Source organism: Zerene cesonia, chromosome 11, assembly GCF_012273895.1.
Source record: "Zerene cesonia ecotype Mississippi chromosome 11, Zerene_cesonia_1.1, whole genome shotgun sequence".
In the NCBI taxonomy this organism is placed as follows: Eukaryota; Metazoa; Arthropoda; class Insecta; order Lepidoptera; family Pieridae; genus Zerene; species Zerene cesonia.
The window spans coordinates 8922159-8937109 of NC_052112.1; the positions used below are offsets into that span (position 1 = coordinate 8922159).

At 33.9% G+C, this 14951-nt stretch overlaps 2 protein-coding genes across 2 annotated transcripts; one reads left to right on the forward strand and one right to left on the reverse strand.

Annotated features, from left to right (window-relative positions):
• Positions 1–1769: 1769 nt before the first annotated feature.
• LOC119830291 (replication factor C subunit 1) lies at positions 1770–12494 on the reverse strand. The gene is made up of 18 exons (XM_038353250.1): positions 12300–12494; positions 12023–12124; positions 11013–11862; positions 10588–10697; positions 10081–10209; positions 9361–9718; positions 8804–8924; positions 8190–8317; positions 7774–7920; positions 7450–7533; positions 6587–6735; positions 5874–6068; positions 5295–5446; positions 4255–4363; positions 3590–3735; positions 2857–3070; positions 2219–2383; positions 1770–1944 (listed from the first exon to the last, which is right to left on the reverse strand). Exons 1-18 carry the CDS (start codon positions 12306–12308, stop codon positions 1864–1866), a joined length of 3249 nt encoding a protein of 1082 aa, XP_038209178.1. The 5' UTR covers positions 12309–12494; the 3' UTR covers positions 1770–1863.
• A 415-nt stretch (positions 12495–12909) lies between these two features.
• Positions 12910–14783, forward strand: LOC119829856. The gene has a single exon (XM_038352555.1). It carries the CDS (start codon positions 12910–12912, stop codon positions 14656–14658), a length of 1749 nt encoding a protein of 582 aa, XP_038208483.1. The 3' UTR covers positions 14659–14783.
• The last annotated feature ends 168 nt before the right edge of the window (positions 14784–14951 follow it).

Genomic DNA, 14951 nt, shown 5'->3' on the forward strand with positions numbered 1-14951 from the left:
TTATTGAACTTATATATTTTCAAGAGTAAATATTTGATTGTTTGTTAGGACTAAACTGATAATCTATTAGATCAATTTGATTCAACATTAGCTTCATCATCCCCAAGTATATAATATTATACGGTAAACTTATTCAAAAAAAATCTCTATCTGTATTAGTGGTACTTACTACCACTCGTGCCCATATAGGAGACAAATAGGGTCGCAATGTATTATCATAGCTTTAGTATAGATCTTTAAGCTTAAACTTTGAACCGAGTGATGAAATTTGTATTAGGATATATTGATCTATTCTTATCCATTAAAATTTTAGCAATGGTTGATTCATAAACATTATCGAAATCACTACATATTATGTTCCCAAGGCAGAGACACGGGCATCCTTGAAATGAAAATGAAATGAAAAATTAACAATAATATATGATACGTTATTTTTTCGTGGTACGATCTAAGTGATTGTTAATTACATTATACAATATTTTTTTTAAATATGCTTTGGTGCTTGCTACCTTTAGTTAATACGGCTAATACAACGGTAGTCCGTGGACTGTGAGTATAACCCCGCATGGTATGTAAAATAGAAAATAAATTAAACCAACATAACGGTGAAAATGCGGGGACCAGGCACCGTACTCTCTTAACACGGTTTTAAGCCTTATGGCACAGAATAATTCAAGACAAAACTTTTCAGGCCACTTTTGTATGAAGATGCTGATATATTTCGCTCAAAAATAATGTTAATTTTATCTCAACTCCGTCCATCTAATTTTGGTAAATTTATTTCATGGACAGATAAACGTTTTATTGATTGATTAATTCGAAGTTTATTAAAAGAACACATAAGACACGACAATTGCAATATAAAAACAATAAAACAAAGAAAAATTATTTTAGTGAAATTGAACGCAACTATTGAAATTTGACAATTGACAGTGACAGTTCTTGTCAAATTCATTAGAATTTATGATTCAGTTTTCGAAATAAAACTGAGAAAAATAACCTGCCCAGATTGTGTTTATTTCATTTATTACGAATTGGATAGTTAACGTAAAAAATGGCCACGCCAGCAGCCAGAAGAACCCTTGGCCAATTATTTAAACAAGGTTATGAAGAAATCCCAGAAATTTATGGAGCTACTGTGATGGGTCTCATTGGTATTGGGCTAGGATGCGTCGGTTGTTACAGATACATGAAAAATGATGGTGATAACCGAAGATACAAACAAATTTATACGATTATGAGATCAGACGACCCCCGAGTAAAGAAAATTATAAGAGATTGAGCACTTTCTATAAGTGCGATATGAAGCTAGATGCAATTATGTAACATACAATAAAAATAGTGCTGTGCATCCAACTGTGTTTTTGTTTTTTACCTTTATACCCTGTTGTTAAATTAGGATATTAATTTTAAATTATATGGATTATGTGTGATAAGTTATTTATTATTAGGGATAATTGCTATTACAGTATCAAACAGTGAAATTACAGATGGATCACTATTATCGGTCTATTTGTTAATTCCAATTTATTCTCTTTATACATTTCATCTTTAATGTATGTTGTCATGTATATATGAAATAACTATATCTTATAAAAAAACAATCAGAAACAGTGATTTGATTCAAACATACACAGTTATCATCAAAATATAATAAAAATTATGTCATTGACATGACATGAATGTGAATTGGATGTTTTAAATGTATTTCGTAATCATGTACTCAAATAACATTTGCATGGTAGTAAATTAAAAACAGTGGAATATTAGTATTAATTTTATTCAGGTCCATTATGATTAACAATTTAAAGGGCATACATGAAATCACAGACATAATTAAAATCTTAATTTATATTTAGAGCATTATTTCTTTTTCTTTCCTTTATTTGATTGTCCTTTTTCCTTGCTTGTTGATGGTTTTTCTACTTCCTTTGTCTTCTTTTTCTGAAAAAAAAATGTTTCGGTTAGAAGCTTGTGCTGTTGAAAAAATAAATCTATAATATTATAACTTAAAATTAAAAACAAATAAACTAAATATTTTGGAGGGGAACCAACATACAAATTTACACAATGTAGTTTTTATTTAATACTTTTGAATTTAAGGTGTGCTTGAAGGTAGGAAGAGATGACAAGAAAGGCAACAGCCTACTCTTCCTAATGGTTAATCTGACCCTATTAAAGCCCAGAGTCTAGTTTTTGTCTACCTGTCAACTAGTACCTTAATTAGGGCATCATTCTCCGGATCACTATCGTCTTCTTGTTCTTCTTCTTCGACGTCCAGCGAGTCGGCGTCTTCTGCCTGCTTGACGCGCTTGATCGCACCCGGCGCGTACGGGAGCGCGCTCGCTTGCTTGTTGTACGTACGCGTCATTGCCGCTTTCACCTATTAAGCACACAAAAAAAAATGAAGAATATTATATAATGACTTAACATTTTTTTATTTCTACAGCAGGATTCTACATTACTCTTAAATATTTATGTCCTCCTATGACTTTGAATTTAACGTATTATTTTTAGTGATATTCTCAGAATATGTCCCGCGATATTATGATCTATCCGTGTTTACATTTTAACAGTGATGTACATTTACATCAATTACTTTAATTTTTTTTTTCCTTTTTATGTCAAACTGTTGAAATTGAGACGTATTTTTTTTATTTTTTTATTTTTATGCATAAATGAAGTTAATTACGTATACGTACGTTTCTATAGAGAAGAATACTGATAACATATTATGTTACAAATAAATATAAACAAGTCATTAGAGCAACAGTGAAATGCTAATCAACTCTTGAAATATCCTACTAATATGTAGCTAACATCTTATTTAACAATAACATTAAATACAATAAGCACCTTAGAATCAACCAAGACCATAGGGTTCCTCTGTCCAGGCCACACAGAGAGCTCAGTCAAGGAATCCAGGTCTTCCCTTAGCAGGTGGTACTCTTCCAGCACTTGCAGTGACTGCTGGACACCGTCCATCTTGTCCGCGATGAGAGGATTCAAAATGGCGTCGCGGATGTGAGGCGCGTAGTCCAGGAATATCGACGATTTCGATCCGGATGTGCTACAAAGTATATCTAATATATAAAATTCTCGTGTCACAGTTTTCGTTGCCAAACTCCTCCGAAACAGCTTGACGGATTCTTATGAAATTTTGTGTGCATGTTGAGTATGTCTGAGAATCGGCCAACATCTATTTTTCATACCCCTAAATGATAAGAGTAAGGCAGAACAGCGTTTGCCGGGTGCAGCTAGTAGATTTTATAAACTTTTTATTAATCTGTAGAGCTTTAAAACGAAGGCTTATAGATTGTTATTATAGGGTTTAAAGCAAAAATGTGAGGGATTCTAAAGCCTGCAACACAGTTTTCACAAACACAGGCTTTAGTTTCTACCAATATAATTGTATGTATTTTACAGTTTTAATAAAGTCTTTATTATTACTTAATTTATACCTTTCCGCTAACGATTAAAAAAGATGGACGATGGTACCCCCCCCCCCCCCAAATTATTTCCAATACAAGTACTCAGGCTTTTGTATTTGGTGTTAGCAAATCAATAGATTCTGATGAGTCCCAGTTACCTGAGTCTAGTGTGCGCATGTATGCCCTGGGCAAGGCGCGCCATCTTGTTCGCGCGCGAATTCTTCCCGAGCCAGCCCGGGAACTGTATCTGCCCCGATACGTGCCCACACATCACTTGCCCCGGTATCACAGAACTGTACATCGCCTGGGAATGGTTTGATTAATAAATTTATATTCTTGATTCATCATCATCTAAAAAATTCTTACATACATGCAAAAATTGAGGAGATTTGACTGTTTAGGCGAAAATTCAGTACAATTGTTATCATAACCAGAAATCTATCTGTTATGAAGACATAAATCATCATCATTAATATTTGTTTATGTTATGTATTACAATATATGGAAACATAACAAACATTGCATAAAACATATTTCAGAATCTAAAGATCATTTCCTACTCAAATAACCAACTCGCAAATCAAACATTATAACCTTTTCCTTATGTAAATGTAGCCCACATCTAATATATAAAATTCTTGTGTCACAGTTTTCGTTCCCATACTCCTCCGAAACGGCTGAACCGATGCTTATGAAATTTTGTGTGCATATCAGGTAGGTCTGAGAATCGGTCAACATATATTTTTTCTACCCGTAAATGGTACAGCGTTTGCCGGGTCAGCTAGTTTTACTATAAATACTTATTAAAATGTATGGGCAGCACCTGTATGGGCAGAAGACTCCAAGCCTGGTTGCCGCGTATCCTCGCGTCGACCAAGTCGCCTATACTAAGGCTGTCTGCCGCTTTGCTTAACCTATCTAATACTTCGTGCCTGCAATACATCCAAATATGATATTTGACGATGAAAATTCTAGTTTTTCACTTTTCAACCGACTTCAAGAAAGGGAGGAGGTGGCTTTGTTGTGTTTGTTGCCTCATATTTTTTTACCGAGTGATTTTTTTTATGATTCTTTTTTATTTTTATTATATATATAAATTTTAATATATTTGATTCTAGCGGTCCGTGGTCGGTCCAGTTATTATTTTGCTTCAGAAATACCTTCAGAAAGTTAGAGTTATGTTGGAATAATTTTACAATGACTACAAAACAAAATTAACTACTATACTTAAATATTAATGATATTAGCCGCCACATACTAGAAAAACTAAATCTAACAGTAGTCTACTAGTATATTAGCTATGTAACTCCTTATTACATTAGCTATGTGCCGGTGGAAGACCGTGCCGTTAAAGTCGGTCCGGCTGTTCCAAATATAAGCCGGAATAAACAACCAACCAAACAGACAAAAAAAAGTATAAAATAAAATGTTATTTAGATATATTATGTGCCATATATACATGCATATGCATATAGTAATAAGACATTATTTTTATGTTACAGATACAGATAGACGTATGGATAATTTTGTAATCACACTTCCACACTAATATTATGATGTGATAGATTGCTCGTTTGGATGTCTGTCCGTCAATCACGCTGAAACTACTGAACGGATTTTGATGAAATTTGGTATATAGACAGGGTATGAGCTGACTGATTAGGGTGATTGGATACTTTTCATCACAATTAAATGCTCCCTTGGGATAAAACAGAAATCTTGATATCCGGGCGGAGTCGGGACGAGCGTCTAGTAAAGTATATTTAGCACAATTTCTGGCTCAAATATTCTATAAGCTTCTTTAAATAACACAAATATAAAGCTAAAATCAAGCAAAATATTTCAAAAAAAAATCACAATTACTTGGGACAATGCGGTGACACCTGCAAGTAGTTCTCTTGCACGAACAGCGGCGCCAGGCTGTAGTCCGTGAAGAACAGATCGCTCCGGTCGTTGAGGCTCATCGTCTTGTGCTCCTCCGCCGAGAACACCTTGCGTATCGCTTCCCATGGCCCCTGGTGATTAAAGATATCATACTACATATTAACAAGTTGAATGTTTGTTAGTCTTTTACGCAAAACAGCTGTTCAGACTTTACTTTACAGCTGATCAGAGCCGTGTTTTTTTTTACAGAGATAGATTAGTATATATTAATTGTAAAATAGAATTATCAATATCGGTTCACCCAGGCGAAAGTTCTGCGATAAGAAAGCCAACGAATATACAGTCGAATTGATAACCTAGTTAGTGGAGGTTGTCTTTGAAGTCAGTGAACAAAGTTCATATTTCTTCAACTTAGATATAGGCAGATATTTAATTGCACTCAACCAATATCGCATTGTTATATTTTAATAAACTTAAGAAAAAATCACTAATATTCTAATCAGATTAAAATTGGAGATGAGAAAGTAACAATAAACGATCAGAACTGCAATATCTCACCATTTTGATGTCCTTCTTGACCCTCTGGGCCTCTTTCTGCAGATGCTCCTTATCAGCCAGCCGAGGGTCAGCACTCCACACGGACAGCAGGTGTAGCGTCTGACGCACGTCTTGCCCCGCCGCAGTTATCAGCTGCGACAGTACATCGCCGGGTATCTTGATGCCCTCCTTGAAGCAGACGGACATCATGGCTGCCTGGAAGTGTGGAATTGGTTAAATAAATAAAAAAATAAATAATAAAAGACACCACTACCACAACGCATCATATAACGCAGGACTGACTGAATGGATTTTAATGATTTTTAGTTTGGTGGATTTGTCTCCGCTTGGATTAGGAAAGTGATTTTATTATTTAAATATAAGGTCATATTATGCTGACAAAATGACAGGGAACTTGCATTGAAAATTTATATACTCTATAGTCAAAATCAGAGCCAACAAGTTATATTATCAGTGTTTTAGTGTGGTAATTTTAGTTGAAATTCAGTATAATTATTTTTCTGTTAACTATGAATGCTCCAAAAAAAAAAGTTACTAGTTCTTCGCCCCGATTCCGCCCGTTACACATAAAGCCTATATCACTCAATGAAGTTGCAGCTTTCCAATGGCCAAAGAATTTTTGAAATTGATCCAGTAGTTTTTGTGTGAAAAATTACAAACATACAAATATTTAATCTTTATAATATTAGTATAGACATTGAATAGATGCGTGCCTTAATTTGATCCACCCTCGGTCGACTGAACCGCAGATCGTAGCAGTAGTTGACCAGCGAGCGCATCTTCTCGCTGTTCCTGTCATTGCACATGCAGATTATTGGCACCGATGTCGACTTTATAAGAGCTATTAGCTCTTGGAGACCACCTGGAATCACGATATTTTTTTTTTATGTCACAGTCGGCAATGGAGTTGGTGGGACGTCTGATGGTAAGCGCTACCACCGCCCATGAACATTTGGAGAGGCGTAAAGTCCATTACAGACCTTATGCCTCTACAAATGGATTGCCGACTTTAAATTGGGAAGGGATTAAGAAAGGATTGGCGAGAGGAATAAAGGAAAGGACTGGGAAGGATAACGAAAAGTATATGAGCCTCCGGCTACCCCACTCGCCGAACGAAACACAGCAGATTGCTGTTTGATTTACTTATTTATTTTATAGAATCCATACTATATCCCACGATTTATAATTCATGTATAGCGAATACAAAAAACATTAATTAATAAATCTTCAATATATTAAAAAATCAATAATTAATCTCTATACATTATATAAAGCATTTAAATGCTATAAAACTATAAAAAAAAAAAATCTCTACACATTTAATGTGTGTGAGAAGATAATGTATGTAATATAATTGAAATATAAAATAATCTTTAAACGACGGCGACAATCGATATCAAATAGACACCCATAAATTTCGGAACGAATTCATTATCGTGCTTGTCGTATAAATAAAAAAAGCGTCGTTTGCAAAACCATAAGTTCAGTAGAGCATAGTACACCATTGGCGGGACACCCTGTATAGATGTATCTATACCTAGGACCTAACCTATAATGATATAGTACTACTACCCACCTCTATCCTCATTCCCAGCCATTCCGTCCACTTCGTCCATCACTAGAACGTGTTTCTTGGTCACTGCTTGTTTGCCTGTTACACCTGTAAAATATTATTTTGTACTGTGAATTATTTTCTTTTAAAATTTTAGCTAACTTCTCTGCTAATATTTTTTTTGTATAATGAAATATGAGATGATGAAATTTGGTATGAGCTGACTTGGGTGATCGGATACTTTTATCCCGATTAAATGTTCCCTTGTATTATCCATACAGGTATCTTAAATCTTGATATCCGGGCGGAGCCGGGACGAGCGTCTAGTAATTCAAATTATTACGATACCTCTAGCGAAGCCAGAAAGCGATGTGGTAGAGAGTAGTTCGGTGATCTGCTCTTTGATGAGGTTCTTGCTTCTCGTATCGGACGCATTAAATTCCACCGTATCGAAGCCCAATTCCTTGCAAACCAGACTCACTGATGTTGTTTTACCTGACACAATCAAAGGATAATAAATTTTTTTAATTAATAAGCTAAAGTATTTTTAACCATGGCGGTGTTCAATCAAATGTTTATGGGCGGTGGTAGCGCTCACCATAAGGCAATCCACCAGCTCCAATGCCGATTATGACATAAAAAAAAATATTCAAAAATGGTTTAAAGTACTGCATAGAAAGATAAAATATAAAGCACTAAAAGTGGTAACAAAATTTATCTTATTAAAACAATACATTTCTAACGGATAATCATAAAAATCTTACCGACTCCCGGCGGACCAGAGAGTAGGGCAGCTTTATAAAATCCACCATCATCATTCTTGGCCCAAGGATTTGGTTTTGTTAATTTCGCTTTTCTGTTAATGTACCATTTGGTCAGCCAGTTCATTAATCTGTGGATAGTATTAATACATTTATAGGAAGATGATGGACAATGAAAATAAAATATTTTTTTGGTTGTATATACAACATGGGATAAAACATTAAATGTTAGAAGTATTTTAGCAGATTTCTCAGAAGAAAGCTGGATAACTTTCTAATTCATCACAATGAAAAAAAAATCCAGGTAAAAAGAACATAATATTAAATATTAATTTCAATAAATAAGGTCACCAATATCCCTGGGGGTAAAACTCCAAATTCTAAAATGGGACAAACAATTTCATATCAAACTCAAAAATGTCTTCTTCACTTTTAAGCGAATGAACAGAGTTCGATGAAATTTGGTACAATGATATTTTGAGACCCAAGAAAGCACAGAAGATTTACTTTATTTGTCATAGAAACATTGGGATGTAAAGGAAAAACTTTTATTTTACTACTTTATTTACTGGGTGAAACTCTGTGAGGGATGTGTGGGAAGGACGAACTGTACTTACTTTTTAACATTGCTAGCTTCTCCATGTTGTCCAATGATTTGCCTAATATTTGTCGGCTTATACTTGTCCACCCACATAAGCGATGCTGGTGTGCCGTTTGTTGAATGAATTTTAACATCACCTATAAAGAAGACAAAAAGCATTTTTATGTAATTTTACAGATATCCCTGTTATATTATAAATGTGAAAGTACTGTCTTTAACTTTTTCAGGGCTAAACTAGTGAAACATTTCGAATTAAATTTGCTACAAAGAATTTAGAACCAAGAAGGGATGGAGGACAGCTATTGCACCGGAAATCATATAGGAATAATGCAAGTATAACCCGGGACTGCACGTCCTGTCTACCACTAAAAGAAAAGAAAATCACCAAGAATTTATATCTCAAAAAAGCTAATCTATAAAAAATTTATTTATTACTAACTTACTGTACACTTTTCTGTGATAGTTGTAATGAAGAAACTGTAGGTACATTACAGAGTTAATTCATATCTAAACAATTTTATGCATTTTTTTATTTTTTGAAAATATAATTCAGAGTTAAATATGTTAACTCACATGAATCACTGGCAACATTTTCTTCCTTTTTAACAGCTTCCATAGGTTTAACTTTCTCTACATTCTTGGCACTGCTTTCTTTTTTCGGCGATACCGATCTTTCTTTCTTAATATTAACTTGCTTATCCTTTTCAAAATAGTTAGATTTAATGTCTTTAGGAGATTTTTTAGCTTTACCACGATTGTCAACTTTTTCGATTTTAATTTTAGGTTCGATTTCATCTTTTTTTGCGTCACCGTTTAACGATTGTCTGATCATATCGAGGAATTGGTCTTCATTAATTATCTTAATTCCAAGTGACTCCGCTTTACTGATTTTAGCCGGGCCAGCGTCATCACCGGCCAACACATGTGTGACCTATGAAAATTATTTGGATATTCATGCCTAATGGTGCATTTACACATTCGGGTTACACGAAGAAGGATTCGTATACGAGTGTAGACGCAAAGCACTGTCCACACATTCATCTTCCCTTTGATTACGTCCGAAAAACCGGTCTAAAAAGGAATACGTGAATCTCATGGCGAACAGCGAGTGCACTGTTATACACACGCGTGTTTATAATACGCCTCGCAATTCGTATGAATGTGTAAATGCACCATGAGACTTTAAACATGACCAGTTATGAAATTTATAAATAAATATATTACTCTATCTATATCATAATTATAAAAGCTGTAAATATTTTAAATATATAAGAGAATATAATATAACGATACCTTCTTGCTTATTCCAGATTTCAAAGTACCACCGTATTTAGTGATAGTCTCAACAATTTCATCCCTTTCAAATGAATCCAACACTCCAGTTAGTAGGAATGCACAATCCTTAAAACAATTTGGTGCTCCCTGAAATAAAAAATGCATCCTGTTTATCACAGCTCTGTGTTGCTATTAGTTTAAAATCACAGCATGGATTAATTAATATTAATATTTTGCCATTAAAGAGGCTCCATGAAGTCTTTAATTTTTTGTACTTATTAAGTTTCGCTTCAGAACAGCGCGGAGTAGAACGCGGGTTTGAATCCTACCTCATGATTGATTGTATTAGCATCGATTGTATTTTATATTCTTTTAAGTTTTTCAAATTCTCTATTTACTTCAAACATTTACACAAGAAAATAATACAAGAGCTTATGTAATACAGTTCTAGATGGAGAACATCTATTTCTTTATTTGAACCCATACAATATTGGTATGAAGATATAATAATCATATTAAACACACCTCAGGCATTTCTTTAGATCCCAAGTGCTTCGGGCCAGATCTGTGCAAGTACTTCTGGTATAAAGCAGCTGAAAGTCTTTTCTTTTCATGCCTTTCTTCATCGCTGAGAACTGTAATTTTAATGATAATGAATAAAAAAATTCAATTTTTTTATCACTCCTGCCTAAAACTGAGGATACATGTTATTACTCCTGTCCAAATGGATCTATTATTTTTACATACGAGTGACTGAGATATGTCATACCATGTCAATGTATGAAATTCTTTGTAATTTGTATTGTTTTGTTTTGTTGTTTTGACTTTACTAGGGCACTAGAAAACACAATTTTAATATTAGTAGCCTAACAAAATGTATGTAATCTGTTAATTAAGAATAACATGAATTTGAGTTTTATGAAACAAATAAATTTGTAAAAGAACCGTACCAGAATCATTAAGGCTTGGTTTTTTCCTCTTGTTGCTTGTTTCATGATCATCATCATCAAGAAATTCACTCAATTCTCTTTTGTTACTTTTCTTCTTTGATTTAATATCATCATTAGGCCTGTCTGTTTCACTCTTGTGGTTTGATTCCTTGTCAACTTTATTTTCATGATTCTTCGTAACTTTTTCAGTTGTTTGATAATTGTCTTTAGGGCTTGCTTTCTTTTTATCTTCATTTTTTGACTTTTTGATATCAGTGACAATCTCTGATTTATTTCCTTTAGTTTTGTTACCACTGTTTATATTTTTCTCACTTGATTTAGGTAATTTGTCATTTTCATTACATTTTGATTGCTCTGTGTCAGTTTTTGTTATTATTTTATGAGACTTTGCTGGTTTAATGTCAGAAATGTTGTCTTGTTTTAGATCAGATTCTTCTCCTAAATGGCTATCTTTTTTGAGTGATGTATTATTAAGTTTGTCAGTTTTAGTTGTTTCTTTATGAGTTTTAGCCGGTTTATTGTCACAATCTTTTACTAAATGGCTTTCTTTAGTGGGTGATATACCATTGAGATCTTTAGGTTCATCAAGTTCAAGGAGACTTTTCTCAAATTCATCATCAGAATGAATTCCAGTTTCTGTCTTTTTCTTTGTTCTGTCCTTAACAACTAAAGCTTCAGTTTTCTGTATTTTACCTTTTCCAAATAATTCTGTAATTGGTACTTCTTTTAATGTGCCTTTTGGACTCTTTTGATTCTTACTATGTGAAGTTGCTTCAGGTTTTTTCTTTTTAGGTGTAAATATTTCTTCATCTGAATCCTCTATTAGCCTCTTTTTTCTTGATATTTTTTTCTGTAATAAATATTTATTACAAAACTGAAAACTTGTTAGTGCTTATAAATTAAATTAAAAAAAGGAAAACAAAAGGTAACATATTTAATGGATATGTAAATATAATTTTAACATGTTTTGGGAAAAGTGATGACAAGCAGAGACTAGGTACATAACTCACTTTGTTTTTTAGAAGAACATCAGGTGACTCTGGTATTTCATCACAATCATCGTTGGGTTCTGCACATTGTTTCTTTACAACAGTGAAATATGATCGAATACTCTGAAAATAATTAAATATTCAAACCATAATTTATAAATATTAATGAACTCAATGAAGTAATTTCTAAAGCGTAATGAAATTTTTGGAGGAAAAATTTTAATGTTATTTTTATGATTATGTATTTTGTTTTCATCTAATTGCAATATATAGAAGGTATACAAACTCATGTTTTTACCTTCGACATTCTCGTTTGTTATCTAAGATATTATAGTAAAAGAAGTTAAAGTACAGTTACAATTTGGGAAACTGTCATTTCATAATTCTATACATTACTAAAAAAATGTGTTCAATTTGCAAACTATTTGTTTAAAAATTTTATTCAATTCAATACGGCGCAAATTTGCGGTTACTTTTATTGACAAGTCAACTGTCAGTGAAAACAATAAAATTTGAAATGTCAAAGATTACAGGCCTAACTTCAATATAATTCCTTGATACGCAAGTATGACGAGATGAATTTTTAACGTTAAAATTCAGCAATGCGTAACAATAGGAGGCTAGGCTCATTGTCGATTAAGTAAATGTTGCGTGACCAATATAATTCAACCCTCACTAGAGATGTTTTCATTACGTCAAAACGGTATTGTTTGTAAAAAATAAATGTGTAACTCAAAACTACCGTCACCTCCTTGTATTGCTATATGATGGTTATACAGTCTGTATACTATCATTTTCAGCGACCTTTCATTATTTATATTCCTTCAGAGTTCAGAAAGTGAATTTTAGAGATACACAATTTTAGAATTGCTTGATTATCCAAACTTTATTCATGTATTTCCTATTCGATGTTTTATATTGCTTTAATTTCAATATTTATTGAAATAACAATATGTTCTCATGTAGGTAGTAGCTTATTTAACAATCGCATCACCAGGACCGACTGTTGGAGTGAAAATGACTTGGCAAAGTTACGGGCCCGGAAAGTATTTGAACAGATGGTACCACCAAAAGTGGCTCCAGATAAAATGGATTCCAAATACATAAGAGATATTTTGAGATATTTTCGAAAATCGTTATGCCTAGTGGATATTGCGGAAGATAAACAGACAGCTTCTTTACTAAAACAGGCACTTGCTGATACTATTGGAGCCCATTTGAGAAGTGATATATTACCTACAGCTAGACTTGCTTATTATGCTGGTTTTGTTCCTTACAGGAGCGTAAGGGAGCTTCATAGTTACTATGATAAAATAAAAGTTTTTCTCAATACTCAAGGCTTAGGTTGGAAAAAACCAAAAAGTCTACCGGATTGGAATAATATCAAAGTTGACAAAATTCAAGTGGGTGTTGGTAAGTTCTTCGACCCATGTAATTTCTTAGTGACGAAACGAGATACCAATTCTTGTATTCATTTACCGCCACCAAAGATCGACGATCACAATGAGCCCTCTGCTATGGCGCTTCCTTTTAGATCAAATGGGTTATTAAGTTTGACATCACCGAAATCCGAAGATGTATTATTAAAATATTACACTACCGCATCTCGATGTCTTTTACGACGGTCACCAGATACATGTCGTCATACTGATTTCGTTAGTTTTAATAATGAGATATGGCACTGGATGAAACGTGATGTCGCTCCACACCTCGTAGATGAGAAATTGTACGCTGCTTATGGGGGTGTTTTAAGGATAGCAGCTGCCGCCCAAAACTATGGAAAGGGGCTTTCACGGCGTAACCTATTTGCATTTCAAGACGCCGAGGTGTCGAAATGGCAACCTTGGAAGAGGTTGAGAGATTCGTATGTTTATTTAAACACGGATTGGACCCCTTATATTTACATTGTTTTCATTCTTCTCGTTGGCGTTGCTATATGTTTACTTCAATTGTTTTATAGCTACATTTTTGGTGATGATGATGCAGGTTGTCACTGCAAAGGACGACCGAGTCGATCATCCTGTTGCAAAGACGTCGCCTATGCAAATGTGGAATCCAATATCCCAGCAATGTTGCCTCGTCATAAAAATAACATTTATTATGTGGAAGAGCAGCGAACTAAACGTAGTGTAGGCTCAAAGATAAAAACTTCTTCCTTGAGTTCGACGAAGACGCAGCGAGTGTACGATTTAAACGAAAATAAAGAAAAATTGATGGATGTAATTTTGAGTGAAAAAAGCGATTCCAGTGATGCATCCATAGGAACGAAAAATCGAGAAAATAAAAACATTATTGACGTTGGTCGAGACGACCGGTCGAAAAGCCCGCCAAAAATTGAAACGTCAGTTGATGAAGTGAAAGTATTAAAAAGGGGTGCAAAAGTCTGTCCTCAAATGTACTCAACGACTACGGCTACCCGTTCTGTGACATATCGCGAAGAACATGCCACCGAATCTGTGTGGTCCGAATCTGAGAGCAGTTCTTCAGAACAAAGCGTAACGTCAGATAGTTCTAAATCGCGATGTAGAAGGTCCAGAAGTTCACGTGACCTCGCTTGGGCCAGGCGAGTGATCTCAAAACATTCCCTACAAGCCAAATCTACTTCTGCTACGGAATTAGATGTCACCTCGTTTACAACACCGCCTTCGCGCCGCTAATTTCGATTTAAATTTTTTTATTCGAATACATATATGTACAATATTTGTTATTTTAGATTTTATAAGATATGTTGCCTTTCGATAAGAATGATTAAGGTTTGTAATATTAAAAAAACTTTTTGTAATTACCTACTTAGTTTGTTTTTTTTTATGGATAAGACATCCTTATACTTTTTTAATTTATAATTCTGAGCGTCGCGTTTATCCGACATTAAAAAAACTAGTCTGATTTAGATAAAAATGAAAATGCCCAAAATATTATACATAAGTTATTAATAAGGAGTATGGAAATA

Bases quoted from the DNA above. Each gene is read 5' to 3' on its own strand.
- LOC119830291 (XM_038353250.1), bottom strand. The intron at 9,719-10,080 runs GTATCGTTATAT...TAATTTTCATAG, and splicing joins AATCTGGAATAAGCAAGAAG to GTCACACATGTGTTGGCCGG. The intron at 7,534-7,773 runs GTATCGTAATAA...AATATTTTACAG, and splicing joins GCTTTCTGGCTTCGCTAGAG to GTGTAACAGGCAAACAAGCA.
- LOC119829856 (XM_038352555.1), top strand. From the start codon at position 12,910: ATGTTTTATATTGCTTTAATTTCAATATTTATTGAAATAACAATATGT.